Genomic DNA, 15,508 nt, shown 5'->3' with positions numbered 1-15,508 from the left:
AAGCAAACAGAGATTCTCTGGCTAGTATATAATAAATATGTAAGTAGTGTTCAGAAAAGAGAGTCAAAAGTCCAAAAGCCAAATTATTTTTGCTGTGCTCTGTGGAAGATGTTTTAATGCTAAAGAGCTTTTCTTTACAGAGACTGTCTAGGGCTTTTGTTTGAAGCTGAAGTGTTTCTCTGTGAAGTTACAGAACTATTAAAACAAGTGCTAGCAAACATGGAAAATGCCATATGGTTTTAGTACTAAACTAATCAGGACTGACATAATCATCAGAGAAATAAGGAAGAAAACAATCACAGTTGGCACCAATTCCTGATTTTACATGTGTTTAGTGTAAGTTTTATTCCTTACCTCAAAAAGAAAGTGGTAGGACTAAAGAAGGTTTAGGGAAAGCTCATCAAAAACCTAGGACTTCTGTAGTGAATTTTCCTCAGCCCTGACGAGAATACTATGGAGGCCTCTAAGGAAGAGGTCTAAAAACACCTCTGAAATAATGAGTGACATGGAGAAGGGAAATAGAAGTAAATGGTCTTGTTGGGGTTTTCTGCTTGTTTTTTTTTAAACACAAGAACTAGAAAGTGTAGAAGGAAGACAGTGAGAGCTGCGTTATTCAGCAAAATAAGGTGGCCATTCTTGCTGTGTGCTTCCCGCCCAGAATATTGTGCGTAAAAATATGTCGTTGCAAGGCAAGAAACCAGATACATTAACAGGAGACTTAATGGGAGAGCTAATAGCTCTAAATAAAGTGTGGGAGCTCCACGTTAGAGGTGGAAAGTATTCCATTGAATGTATTATATTGAGTATATTATTAAGGCATTTTGAGGAATGGAAGGAGTACCTGCTTTGGGCCAGTGATAGGATACAGGACCCTGGTATAGATCAATATTTGATCTAAGTACAGTTTATATTGTAATATAAATCACTTGCAGCCCATGAGAACCTGAGCTGATAGTGACTGTTCATACTGTATCTTACAAGAACTATTGGTTGCTTCAAGTGTCTTTGAACTGTCTTCCAGAAGTGATTGATTTACTCTGTGGCAGACATTCATCCTCAGAGATAGTGTTTCACTCATATCCTTGAGTCTTAGTGATGCATGTAAGGCCTGTCAGCCAAGTAAAATTTCTAGCACAAATTCTTAAATGTTACTGATACAATAAAAATTTTGTTTTTATAGCTATAGAGTTGCACCTGTTGCTGCTTCTTTTTATAGAGAGATGGTTATGTTGGAACAAAGCTGTTCAAACAGTAACTTTCTTCCTCCCCCTGATCGTCTTGCTGTAAGAGCATTTAAGCTGCCATGAGTGCCTACAAAGTGCTATAGCTTGCTTTTAGCATGCTTCTTCTGTCTGTATTTAAAGAAATTTCCTGTGTACTGTAGAGGTAAAATTGTCTGCCTAAGAGAATTCTGCAAGAGAGCTTTGGGATATTTATTCTGCCATGAACATTCTAAAGCATGTCTTTTCTGTTTGAAAAGCATTGTGTTATCATCAATTCTTAGGATATTTCTTTCTCTCAAAAAGACCTTTTTATTATAGCAATAGATCTCTGATTTACAACTTAGAGTGAGATTCCTGTAATGTTATTTCTTGAGAAAAGGAAAATTGGACATGTGCTTATCTTCGAATGCTTTCTCTCTTAAGTCCCCTGATGCCTATCAACGATAAGTTGAGCAAAACCACCTGTTCTTCATGCTTCATCATGTATTTCATATTCTCTCAGCATCTGTTGCTAGAAAAACTCTTCTCTCAAAACACAGAGTTTAGTTTTGAGTAAATACTGTTGTTAATGGCATAGGATAAATAGTTGGCATTTCCCTAGGAAATTCCTTAGGATTTAGAGTGTGTTCATTTATAACACACAGAAATTATTTCAATGGAAAATACATTTTCAGAGAATTGTTATGGATGGTTTTCTTTATTTGAAAGAAAAGTATTCAGTCTATTTAACGACTTATTAAAGGAAATTTAAGTATGTAATTTTAGACATTAGAATTGTGGAAAGGTTGTGGTTAAATTATTAACCTTTTGAAATCTATATTGATTACTTTTTTTGGTTTTGTTTTGGTTTATTTGTAGCCTCAGATAGAGGAGAGATACCTGCAAGTTTGGACCACAGTCTAGCTGATGTGTCTAAGCCAGCCATTGTACTGGACCCAGTAACAAATAAGGAAGTGCATCTAGGTGAGTTGAATGGATGTGACCAAGGGACTTCCTGAATTACATAGACTTGTGAGAAAAAAAATGTTCATGCCACATTGGGCATAAAAAGGTGAGGTTCTGAAATACTCATTGCTCTTCTGGTGAAAGTTCCGAGTGTCCTACATAATTTTTCAGCTAAATGTTGAGTCTGTCTTTTGGAGGTGTTGCACTGAAACACTATGTATTGCACTGAGCATGTAACAAGACTAATTATGTGTTAGCATTAATGTTAATCTTTTGGACATTTTTTTTGTAGATTGTATAAACACTGCAAGAAATCGCAGTTACTTCTTCAAAGATGAAGCAATAAAAATACAAAAAAATTTGAATACATCTCTTTTTGCAACTGGTATATTGTTTGTGAAACCATATAAAGAAAAAGGGCACCAGTTTGTTGGCATGGATACAATAGTAAGTGTGGTTTTTAAAACTTTTTATGAAATGGACTTTGTAAACAGAAGATGTGTTGGGGCGGTTAGAGATAACATGAGAAGTTGAGAAGTCCACCCCACCCCCCAAAAAAGATAAACATTAACCAATTGTTTGGTGAAGGTTCTTTGCATGCATATTGACCTGCTTTGCTTTGTAGTAAATCTGTATGTCCATGTGCTCCTACTTTGTGAATCTTGCAGGCAAGATAGAAATATCAGAAAAATAAAACCGGACCACATCCCCCTTTTGGGTTGTACATCTTATTTTTCATCAATATAGGGAAAAGAGATTGCAGCTCTGCTGGCTGATCTGGGTTTTTATCTTTGTTATGTGTATGCAAGTATTTCCTTGGATAACTTCCTTGAATGGTGCTAACCTTAGAACCTTTTGGCTTCCATTAAGGCTTTCCATATTGTCCATGGCAAAGTTATTGTGACATTACATGAGACATCATACTGCCTGACTACAGGGGACTGCTTCTATGTTCCAGCAGGTGAGTGTGTGTGTCTGAAACCCATTTGTTGGGAGGTGCAGGAGACTAAATCAGCATGCTAGGAATCAAAACCAAACAGAATGATTGAACAGAGAATGGGACAGTACAGGGAGAGGAAGAATGGAATATGACACAACACTGGACATTGGTTGAATGCAGGGATACACATACTTCTTGTTTATGTGAGTTGGCCTTAAAATTTTGATTACACTACCAAGTTCTAAGAGCAAATTGCTCTTGGTATTCTGGTTCTGTCACTAGCTGTAATGTTGAGGAAACATCAGAGACAGCCTAATGTTACTAGTAATTAATATAATTGTTGCTGCTTTTTTCCTGTGTAAAATCATGAAAATCCATTTGGATCAGTTCACCATATTTTGTGCTTTGTGCTTGTATATAGAAGGTTCAAACTAGCTTGTTGAATAAGTTATAACTTCATATGTTCTCTTGACAATTTAAATACCTGATTTTGTCCTGATATAAAAGTGGTATGAATTCCATATGGGAAGTTGTTCATCAGTGGATTAAGACACTAGTCTGGAGATTTCAAGTAGTGTTAAAATAAGCGGTTCATGAAGCTATAGAGGGCTTTTGTACAGCTCTTCTTACTTGTGAAGAGCCTTATCTTCAGAAAATGAGGAATTGGCCCATTTTTTCCCTGTTAACTTTGCAGCAGTGCCCTGACTGAACAATCATTGCTGAGTCAATGCTTGGTGCTTTGAAGCTGTTTTTTTAGTGTTACAATCTTGCAAGTTTAGTGGGTCTGCAGAGACAATTTTGTCATTTGCTTTATGGGAAAGCAGATTATATAAAATGCTGAAGGTTTTGTATGACCATAAGGATCTATACTTCATGCTTCCCTGCTTCCTGATGGCCAGTCTTAGTATGGTTGGATGGGCAGTGCAGTGTTTGTGGCAGGTGATCCCTGTAATTCATCGTGTGGCTGTATATGAATGTGAGGATGTTGTTCATTCCCAGTACTCAAGGCCTATTAGATAATTCTATTTTGTGGTTATGTTAGTGTGAAAATTTCAAGAGAAGATCTGCAGGGAAGTTTCCATGTGCAGTTTTTATTGTAGGAATAAATTAAAGTAAATTCAGTCACCTTAAAGTTCTGTTGTGGGTTTTGAGAGCAGAGAGCTCATGCCTGTTACATTCTTCTCAGTAAAAGTCTTTTAAACATAAATGAAAGTAAATGATGTTAGGTGTATTCCTTATCATCTCTTTGAAATGCACTGACCTGCCTGTAAGAGTGGCATCCTAGATTAAGAGCTAATATTCCTTCTGTTAAAATATATAAAATAAAACTATACTTGGCTGAAGACAGGAGATGACTTCAAAAATTGCCAGTGGATCTTAAGGAAAACTTACTCTGTTTTTCTTTGTAGGAAATAGATATAACATACGTAATCTTCTGAATGAAGAAAGTGTTCTTCTCTTCACACAACTCAAAGACAGGTGAAAAACTTTCTGCAAAGACGTTTGCTTAAATACAGTTGCCAAATCTTTGTATGTTCTGAAGTTCTTTTTACGTAAAAAAATGCTTGAGTGGGCCCACCCTAACATTACAAATGAATACAGAGCAGCTGAAATCAAGATAGGAAGAGTTGAGGGAAAAAAATCAGAATCTTGTTGGTAGTTTGCTTTCAAACTGAAATGACATACTGAAGGACCTTGCTCTGAATCAGTTACTGTTCTTGGGCCATCCAGTGACAGAAAGATACAAGAATAAAATGTGTTGGGTGTATTTGTTGTTCAAAATTGTATCAATATGCTTAATCTCTCTAAAGATGCTTAGCACTTAAAAAAACGTTGTCATCCTCAGCTAACATCTGATAGATAGTCTTAACGACTGCCTGGTACAACCTGCTTAGAATAATCTCTGTTTTTAAATGACAAACCTGCTGTTTGCATTTCAGTAATTGTTGTCTAATTGTTGTCTAGGAGATGGGATGCGTCAAGGCTGCTGTGCTGGAGTCCAGCTGCCTTCTCATGTGTTAACGACAGGCAACCCTTCCTTGTCTGGCAGCAGGATGATTAGTGCCTACAATCTCAATAGGAAAATGGGAGCTCTTAAGTAGGAGCTTATCAGTTGTGTCTTTTGTGTGGAAGCTAGGGCCTGATTAGCTCTGAACATTGTTGATAGCTTTATTTTGTGTAGCAGTGATAGGTCATTGCCAAATGTATTACTTTAATATCTCCTTTTGATTTGCTTGCTGTGTTCCTGGATAATAATGAGGACCTTTGGGAAAGCTGTAATTATACTGTATACTCCAGAAGCCAAGTCTAGACAGCAGATGGTATACATAGCATTTGTCTCCCAAGCTCTTCGAGGTTCCTTCTGGCTGAAGATAAGGACAAGCTACAGCTATTCTCATATGCTGCTTTCTCTCTCTGGTCATTGCTATCCTTGAAGAGAAGGAGATAAGGAAAATTGAAATGGAATTGTGAACTCTTAAGGACTTGAGGATTGAACACTAACCTTGTAACCAGTCTTGGCCATGATCTTTATGCTAAATCTAGAGTATACATTAAAGTAGGAAAGAGGAATTGGCTATTAGCTGTCAGCTAATTTCTAGTATCTGTGACAGGTCTTGGACACCAAGATGACCGTGCCTCTGAAAGATCCTTTGGATTGCAGAATTTGAGCTAATACTTTGTCATTCTCTTTCAAGCAGTAGTTCCTATGATTAGTGCATATATAGACTGACAGTGTAAATACTTGGTAGAAGTTGTGTACTGTCTTTTCATTCATGGCAAAGTCACATGTAACTCTGAAATGAAACAGGAAGATGCCTATTGCTATTTAGTTCTGTCTTGAAACAAACTACTTACTGTCAGAGTTCAGACTACACAGAAAATCCTTTTTTTTTTCCAGCCTCAACTTTTATAAGCAGTTTAAGAGCTAAAAAAGAAAACAGTCATTTAGTCAATAGATATAAATATGATGTTGGCAGCTTTTCTAAATTTTGGACTTGAGTTGGTCTTGTCAAGGTCAGCAAGATTCAAATAATGCCCTTCCTGTGCTGGAGCCATACCAGCTACCAGATGGGCACACATGCTGTCTCACTGCTTGAGGGGATACCACCCACTAAAACATTTAGTTTTTAAGTCTTTTAGCTCCTCGGGCCTACAGAGATCTGGAACTTTGCCACTTGGAAAAAGTACAGGGCTAGCCTTAAACCTAAGGCTCTGCTTCCAACCCAAGCAGGTCTCCCAGTGGTCAGGCCATGGATGTGATGGTCTCTGATCCCAGCAGCAAATTGCTTCCAGTTAAAAAATGAGAACAAGAAAAGTTTTCAGTTGTGTTAATGGCTGGGGAGTTCTGAACAAAAATACCCTGCCGATTCTTTTCTGTATTACCTGTCTGCATATTGGGTAGCAGAAGGATGGATACTTAAGGGGTAGGTAACTTATGTGGATGGACTACAGGGCTTGTGGTGCTAAAGGAGAGTGTGGGTGGATGCTGTGGCAGAGCTCAGCAGGCTGCTGCTTGCCAGGGATGTGTTTTCATTTGGTAGGCTGGCATGAGAAGCGATGACAATGTTCTATCAGGCACTGATGTGTCTTTGCCCCCTGCATCTTGGCGGCAAGATTGTGAGGGGGTTTTCTTTTGAGTCAAGAGAAGTAAGTTCTTCAGGATGCTTTCCAAAACAGATTTAATGTGTGCAGACCTTTTTCTGACACAGGCTGGAAAGTACAGATGTTCAAATGCAGGTTTCAGGTCAGCATGCCTGTTTGTTTTTTCTTAATTCTATGGCTGGAAGTGTCAAGGAGAAAAGGGCTGATTTGGTAAAGTATGTCACCTTTTAGGCTGGATGGTTTTGTTGCTCTCTGTCTGGTTGGTTTCTTGAGAAATCTGTAGTCTGCAGAGAACATTTTGTAGCTGGACTACATCTGAATATGTTTGTGGTTTCCTTTTTTTAAGAAGCAATATCAGGTTTGTCAAGGGATGTTCTTTGGAATATTGCTCTAGTTTAGCAACAGTTCTATTATTTGTCAGTAGATGGGGCTTCAAGCACAGCTCTTAGTCCTTTGCTGGCCTCTGTACTCATTAGGGTCTGGTTTTTGAAAGGCAGGAAGGACAGTGTGTTAAAGGTGGAGATAAATTTATTTGAATTCTCTTGCAAGGAGATTTAAATCAGTTACCATTCACAGTAGGACTTAACTACTGAACGTTGCTAAGTTCATTCAGTTACATGGATGTTGTACTTGTTACAGCCACTTGTACAAAATCGTTCTTTAATCATTAGTGCACAGCAAGACCTGGGTTATTCACTGTTGGTCTGGATTGCATTTCAAATTTTTTTCCTTCAACTTGGCACTTGTTAAAAATTTGCTGCTGTGTCATTAGCCTAAATACAGTGTGAGGAGGTGCAGGAGAATCTTTAGAGTGCCAGGACTCCTATGGCTGCTGAGTTCTGCAGTGTGTCAATCAATAATCAGTTGCTAGTCAGAAATAGCAGCTGATGTTTCACCTCTGCCTGGTCTTGTTTTAGTTCCTGCTTCCTACACTTTTGTGTATAGCAGGCCAAATAGGATATCGCAAAGAAACAAGCCTTTTTTGAAATGTGAGAAGTTAGTGTTCTTCCTGCATATGTGTGATTCTTTTTGCCAGCCTGTTTTCTGCTCTGCTGAGTTATCTTACTTCCACTGGCTACTGTGGTTTAGCTAGGTGTTTGTGGAGGGAGCTAGGCTGTAGTTAGTTAACCAGTATTACCTGTTGTGGAGTGAAGTTGGGATCTTTGTCTTGAAAGAGACAAAATGTGAGATACACTTATTGTTCCTAGAGGATACATACTGATATCCTAGTGGATATCCCTTTTTCAGTATTTTAATTCATTGCTTTCTATCAGCAGTAATTGAGAGAGCTGGAAGCAAAAGCCAAGTCACATATTTCAGCTTTATGTTAATCGGTTAATGTATTCTACAGCAGGTACTATGGTAACATCCAGGGCCTTCTTTTAAGAGGCTTAACTGAGAAGTCATGCCACAATAAAAAGCCACAGCTTTGAAGGCTGTGGCTCCCTTCAAAAAAATTACAGATTAGTAGGTTCTTTTTCAAATCTATCTTTTTGTAGTTTCCTTTGGTTAGAAAGCTGTTCCTGTTTTACTAAGCAAAGCTTTTTGAAGCTTAAATTAGCAGAAGAATGATTGCGGTACAGTCAAGTGTGTATGCACATCCATATTTGTACAACTCTGTAAACCTAAAATAGGAGATTGTGAGCTGAGTAATTACAGACAAAATAAACAGGACCAATAAAACAAACTGTTGAGGCACATATACGGCTTCTTCTATTTTGCAAATGCACAACTAAATTGGTTATCTGTAGATTATTTTAAATTAACATTTGGGGAATGCAATAAACATAAAGAGCTGTTTCCTCATTTCATAACAGTTGATAAGGCATTTGAGCATGAAGGAATATTTCTTGTATTTCTACTGCTGTATAGACTGTATGATGTCGTTTGTATTACAGGATTTACTTTAAGTGGTGAATTAGGAAACAAATACGTTAAACATATACATAACATAAACATGAACAGTTTGTCTTCAGAGCTGCTCTGTGTTTTTAAGCCCACTCATAAAGCTCATGTTCTGATCTGCTTCATTTGAGCTTCTGTGCCCAAGTAAAGGTACAGCACAAAGGGTTGTAAAATCACAGGTACTTCGTGCTCCTTCTGCAGTACTGTTTTGGAGACAAGAGCAACAGTGAGTGAAACAAGGAGCTGGAAGAAACAAAGTGTTTACTTTGTCACCTTGACTGTTGAGATGCAAGTCTAAAAGTGTTTACAGAAAAAAAAAAATTTATGTCTAGAATAAGATGCTAAATATCTCTTTTCAGCTTGATAGATAAGGATTTATAAAGTTGAAAACGAAAGAATTCCAGTACTCTTGACAAATATTTAGGAAGTTTATTAAATGGTTATGATATCTGTTAACACACATTATTTCATTTGGTTTATTAAATTGTTTTACTGTGATGTGTTTAAAGATGCCTCTTCTTGTGTTTTCGGTATCTGAAATGAGAATTGATCAAGATGGCAGATGAATGGGAATGCTGTGAGGGTGTCTTCTGGAGTCAATGTGCTGTAAAGAGGGAGGAGAAAGGAGTGATCTGAGAGGTGTAAACATCATTAAGAGCTCTATGTTAGTGCTCAAAGGTGTTGCAGACTGACTGGTCTAGGTTGTGCAAAGCATTTTCAATGAAGCTCAATAACTTTGAAAAGATTATATAGGAAAGGTTTTCTGGTGTTGGTGCCACAAGGACACAGATGTCTCTGCTGGTAACCCACACTCCTTTGGCATTGTAGTAGTGATCTGATCACTTGCATTTAAGAGCATTATGTCATCTTATCTAAAACTACAGGTTCAGCTAATAAGCTGAAGAATGACCTAAGACCTAATGACCTAAGAAGAGGCCTGAATTTAATGAATTGTACCCTTTCTTTTTGTTAGCAACACTTTTGTGTTGTAGTACAGTGGGGGTAATTTGAAAGTTAATTACAAAAAAGTTTTTTTCAAACACTATCGAGACTTGAAATTTAATTGCTGACAAAGAGGGGGCTCCCCTAAGATGGACTAGCCTATTCACTGAAGAAACTGACCACTTCTCCTATATTTCAGTTAGTGCCGAGTGAGCTCTGAGGCTAATTAATCAAAACAAATTCACAATTAAGCCCAGGAAGGAAGACTAATTAAGTAGACAGTTAAGAAAAGTGCTGAAGAAGGGAGCAACCTTAAGGGGAAAGTATGAGACTCCCAGTACTGGCCCATGAAGGACAATTAAGTGATAATTGCAGAGGCCTTTTTGCATCTAGCAAATGCCTTCTGCCTTTTTTTATGGCTGATTTTCTTAGTAGAAGCAGACATTTGCCTGATGAGGAGCTAAGCTCTACCATGCACTTTTAAGGTAATTCACAGGTAAAGCAGAGAGGTTGCTACAGCTATAAATTAGAACTTAGCTTCCAGACTTGAATACTATTTTAGATAGTGAAAAAGCTCCACTGTGATTTAAAGACAAACTAAATGTTTGCTTTATTTTCCTCTTCATTTTGTGGCATACCAAGTCCATGTTAGCATCGTGTTTAACCTTTCAGACAAATTACACAGGCTGAACTATCAGAATTTAAAGAGCTTCATTTTGTTCAGTTGCTCACCCCACTGAAGCTCACAGAATCCATTATCTTGTTATGAAATGGCTTCTGCTGCTTATGACCTTGTATTGGGTTTGTATGGCCAGGTTTTGATAGTGGTGGGGGGTGGTTATTAGGATGGCTTCTGTGGGAAGCCAGTAGCAGCTTCCCTGTGTCTGACAGAGCTAGTGCCAGACAGCTCCAGTGCCAACCTGCCGCTGCCCAAGGCTGAGCCCACCAGACTTGGTGCTAACTACTCCGTGGTAACATTTAAGAATGAAAAAATGTTACTGTGCAGAAGTCATAATTGCCAGAGAAGAGAGGAGTGAGGATACGTGAGAGAAACAGCCCTGTCCACACCCAGGTCAGTACAGAAGGAGCAGGGATGAGATCCAGGCACTGGAGCTGAGATTCCCCTGCAGCTTGTGATGGTAATGGGTGAGTGACATCTCCCTGTCCTCAACTCAACCCAGGAGCCTTTCCTTATATTTCCTCTCACCTGTCTAGCTGAGCAAGGCAAGTGATAGAGTGGCTTTGGTGGGCACCTGGCATCCAGCCAGGGTCAGCCTACAGTCCTGCATTCATGCTGCATGATATATTTATGGTTTTGCTGGGAAAAAAAAAAGGAGGAACCTATAACGCCAGTATTGTTTTAACTGAAAATATTTTAAATTTTCTTCTGAAGAACTTTTTAAGTTAGCAAAACTAAACTCTAATGAGCTGAGGCTTTTAGATGAGGCTACAGCCCCAGATTTCCTTCATCCCTCCTTGCTCATTTCCATTCTGATATGTGATGCTAATGAAGTACAAAACCTCTCTTAATGTATTTGACTTAGCATGGGCTATAGATTTGTGTAAGTGTTCCCTTTTCTCCCCCCTCATATCTGGAACTTGAATTAATGCAGAAATTACATTGGAGAGGTCTCCTCAAGTATTTATTCAAATGTTGATAATAATTGCTTTTTCTTCATGAAATTCCATGTGAATACTATGCCAGTGTGATGTACCATGTCTTTATATGCAAGTCTTGAAGTATCTGCCCAAAGTTCACTTTTGTCTCTTTTTCTTTCTTCTCTTGGAACAGGCTGCAGGATGAGGCATTCACCTACTGCTGTTGCAGCTCAGCTGTTCTCTCAAGTTTCAATCTGCTCCTTCATTTTTTGTCTTGCTGCCTAAACTAATTTCCTGCCCTATTTGGATTGTGTCATGGTTTGACACTGGCACAATGCCAGTGCCCCCATGAAAATGCAATCTCTCGATTGAATGCTGTGAAATGCAATCAAGAATAGAGCAAAGCAGGCCCAAGCTTAATAACAGGGAAAAAAAACTTTATTAAGCTACTACTATAAAAGAAAAAAGAAAGGGAAAAAAAAAAACCCACACAAAGATCAAAATGAAAACCTTGCAAAGCATTCCTCCTCCCACCACCCAACTCCAACAAACCACAGTGAGACACAATCTGGACCCCAATCAGGTTCCCACCCTCCAGACAATCGATACTCAGTCCATCGAGGGAACAGAGTCTCTCCTGTGCCACAGACCCCCCAAGAAACACAGCTCCACATCCTGTGTTTCCATGTCACACATGGCACTGCCCGGAGAAAAAGTTTGCCATGGTGGCCCTTCTCCTTTCCATGCACAGTGCTCTCACCACCAATGCATGGATGGACAGACTGCTTTTAGGATTTTTCCTTTCAAGGATGCCCTGCCAAGAGGGGAAAAAAACAACAGTTCAGTTTTTCATTTTTTGGGACCACAGTCCCCCCCCATTTTCCCCTGGGGCTGAGGGTCCAAGAACAGAGGTCTTCTTTTCTTCTTCTTTGAGGACAGAGGGCACCACCACAAACCCCCTAACTTTCCTCTGTTCGCTCCACTTCTGTCTTTTCCCAGCTGAAGGAGGTCTCTTGGCTCACTGTCATCCTCCTAAAATACAGTCTCTCTTGGAGGAGAAGATTGGTTCAGTCTATGGCTACCAAGGAAAAAGTCCAGCCAAAAGCCACTCCATCATCCCCTCCCATCTAGAATTTCTCCTTCTAACATCCCAGGGTCCAAGCTGTCTCTCTTCCTCTCTTTCAAACCGAGGAGGGGAAAAATTCACAAAGCTTTCATTTCTCAGGAAGGGTTAAAAGTCCTGACTCCCAGGGATGGCTCGATGCGAACTGTCTTGGGGGCGGGGGGGAGAACGGAGACATCCCAGATTTCTCCACCCTTCCATCTGTAGGGAAGAGGCTGCAGTGCACGCTGACCGGAACCAAAGAGAATGAGTTCTGGGAATTCTGCTTTTAACCCCTCTGTGTTCTCAGAGGCGTGTCCACCTTCAATTGGTCAATATCCAAATTGACTTCTTCCTTCCAAGAAAACTATTTTTCTGTGTCAAACCACAACAGATTGCATTTTCCTTACTAAAGATTTCTGTCTTTTTGCCACTTGCAAGGATTGAATAATTTTTTAGCTCATTCCAGGTGTTTGAATTATTTCAGAGGTGTTCTTGTGCCTTTGCTACCTTTCCTGCAAATTTTGTACAGGGCCTGGCATAGCTTCCAGTTTTCACCCTCAGAGAAGTGATGCAAAGCTTTCTTTGGCTTCTGTTCTTTGAAGGGCTTTTGTGTAGTTTTAATCCCAAGAAGGTTGGCTTAGGATGTCACTGGCAAGGTGTTTGTTACTGTCATCATCTGCTGTTTTCCTGGCTGCAGAAGCAGAGCTGAGACTGCTTCAGGTCTAGTTGGTTGCCCTTGAACCTTATCCATCTGCTGAGGCTGGCTCTGCAGTGCTGGAAGAATCCATCCTAGCACCATTCCCCATGGCCAGACTTACCCTGCAGCACTGTAGCATCGTGCTTTTTGCTCATCTTAGAGCACAAATTCAGCATGCTGGTGACTTCCTTTGCCTTGGCACAATCTTGATGTATGTCTGCCATCACTTAGGCACCATGCCATACCCTGATTTTGTATTGGCAGGATAGTCCAGGCATTCACCTGCTCTTACATCTTCATTCTTCTTGCCAGTGGGAGTGCCACCTGGCACCAGCTGGTTTTGGCACAGAGGTGTGCTTGCTGTTGCATGTGTGGGTGTGGATCTCTGATGTGCCCTCTCACACCCTCTTGCTGCTTGACTTTTCTGGTAAATTCCAGGAGAAAGTAATCTTAGTTTTTAGTGTTTCTGCGGTGTCTAAGGAGTCTAGACTGAAAGAGCTGTGAAGGTTGGGTAGCCCCTTAGGATCAGCTTCATATATTTCTCTTGGAGATGGAGCTGAGACCTGGCCAAGCACATGTGACATACCTTTCCATGTGGAACAGTTCTGTCCACAAAGTTCATATCCCATCATCTCCGTTTTACCATTCTTAGTGCCATGTGTGGGAGCATGTATTGGCAAAGCACATCAGAGTGTTGGTGTACACACTTAGCATCCTCATTCTTACTGCTGTGGTTGCTGCAGAGAGGTCAAGAGGTACAGAAGAGGTCAGGAAACAGAAGCTCATGTGAGGGGAAAGAGCTTATCTGAACCTGGGGCAGCCAGCTCTTGGTGGTTGTGCTTGTGCAGATGTGTTGGATCAAATGACTTCCAGAGGTCCCCTCTGACCTCAGACATCCTGAAGCTGCAACTTGTGCTACGGAAGCTGCTCTTCCATAAGTTTAGTTCACACTTTTGTTGGGAAGACCCTTATTTCTGTACCCCTCAAGTGGAGAGCAGTTTTTTCCATGCCACAGAGCAGCCCACCAGTATTGCCACCAGAGTGTGGGGCAGTGCCTGAGCCCCAGCCACTGCCATCCTTCTCCACACTAAAGGACAAAATGTGCATATTAGGTAGAGTCACAAGTGTCAGCTTTAACCTTGCTTTTCTAATCTTGGCTCTGAGGAGTCCCTCTAGGGCAGACACATACCTGGGTTTGATGTGAAGCCCACTGCTCAGTTTGGGCGAATTAGCTAACACTTTTTGGCACATACACCGCAAAACATTTTACTGTATTTGGATATTATTTTCACCTGCAAGTCTTAACAGCAGTCTTTATTTTGTGCATGGGCTTTAAACCAGTTGAAAATTCGGTATCTTGCGCAGTCCTGGCTATCAAGCGTCTGCTTTTCCCATATAACTCTACATGTGTAGTAGCAGTACTCAGCTGTCACTTGATGTGGGGAATTGCATCAGATATTATTCTCTCAGCAAGCGATTTAGTTCCTGGTTATTTTCCCTACTGTCAGCAGCTTTTTGTGACCTTTGGAACTTCAGACCAGAGATTGTGAACCATTTGTGTAAATCCAAGTTAAAGGGAATTCAAGTACATGCAAGATGTTTATAAAAATAACATGAAACGCACATGCACATTAACTACTGAGGCCTCTTGGTCCTTCACAAGATATATTTCATATTTGAAATACCCAGAGAGCAAGTGTCAGTGCCACAACCAGGTGTGGCTTTGACAGCTCCAGGTTTTGCAGAGATGAACACATTTGTCAGAGACCACTATTAGTGAAATTAAATTAGACTAATGTGCTCTTTTGAGCATAATTGAAATGATACTAATGTTTTTATTGATTTGCCACTGGAGTAGGTGAATACTGTGATGTCCTTGCTGCTGTGAGTACAATTTGCAGTTGTTCCACTTTACTGTCTTGTAACTCCCCAGTATTATGTTATAGGCCTATCTTTAACTGTGTTAATTTGAACTGCTGTTTTTTTTTCTATAATTTAGAACAAGACCAAGAAATGTGTTGTTGGACGCCTCTTCTCCATAACTTTACCTGCAAACTGAAGATCATCTAATGCAGAGGAATTCTAAAGAACACCGAACATTTTCATCGGACATCCCCATTTTAGTTTTAGGGGCGTGTTGTTTCATTGATCTTAAAGATCTTTCTTCATTGTAAATGGTAAAGACATCGTTTGTTATGAATTTTCTTTTGTATCAATAAATTTGAAGTAATGCACATCAGTTTTGATTTCTTTGATTTTAAATAATTTTAGAATCAGTTTTCTAGCATTCCATGTGGTTTTGAAAATGCAGGTAATTGCATGAGTTTGACTTATAAATATTTATGAATTAAGATGTGAGTTACCTTGAGTAACTTCAAAGATGTCAGGAACTGAAATGTTTCACTGTTTCTCTGAAGTTGTTGAAACATTCAAAGGGAGTTTGAAAGTAAAATAGTTTTCAAAAAATAGAGTCATAGACTCATTAAGGTTGGAAAAGACCTTTACGACTGTCCAGTTCAACCACTAACCCAGCCCTGCCAAGTCCATCA

General features: G+C 39.7%; 1 protein-coding gene across 1 annotated transcript in view; it reads left to right on the top strand.

Annotated features, from left to right (window-relative positions):
• Window positions 1-15,193, top strand: part of CENPC (centromere protein C) — a 28,993-nt gene extending 13,800 nt beyond the window's left edge. The window contains exons 15-19 of the mRNA XM_021532613.3: window positions 2,082-2,186; window positions 2,461-2,615; window positions 3,039-3,129; window positions 4,518-4,587; window positions 14,959-15,193. Coding sequence (XP_021388288.3) covers window positions 2,082-2,186; window positions 2,461-2,615; window positions 3,039-3,129; window positions 4,518-4,587; window positions 14,959-15,001 — 464 coding nt within the window. The 3' untranslated portion in view covers window positions 15,002-15,193. The remainder of the gene's footprint in view (window positions 1-2,081; window positions 2,187-2,460; window positions 2,616-3,038; window positions 3,130-4,517; window positions 4,588-14,958) is intronic.
• Window positions 15,194-15,508: the final 315 nt, after the last annotated feature.

This window comes from Lonchura striata, chromosome 4 (genome assembly GCF_046129695.1).
Source record: "Lonchura striata isolate bLonStr1 chromosome 4, bLonStr1.mat, whole genome shotgun sequence".
NCBI classification, from domain to species: domain Eukaryota; kingdom Metazoa; phylum Chordata; class Aves; order Passeriformes; family Estrildidae; genus Lonchura; species Lonchura striata.
The sequence above is the reverse complement of the archived record's forward strand: the minus strand, read 5'-3'. Positions and strand labels throughout refer to the sequence as shown.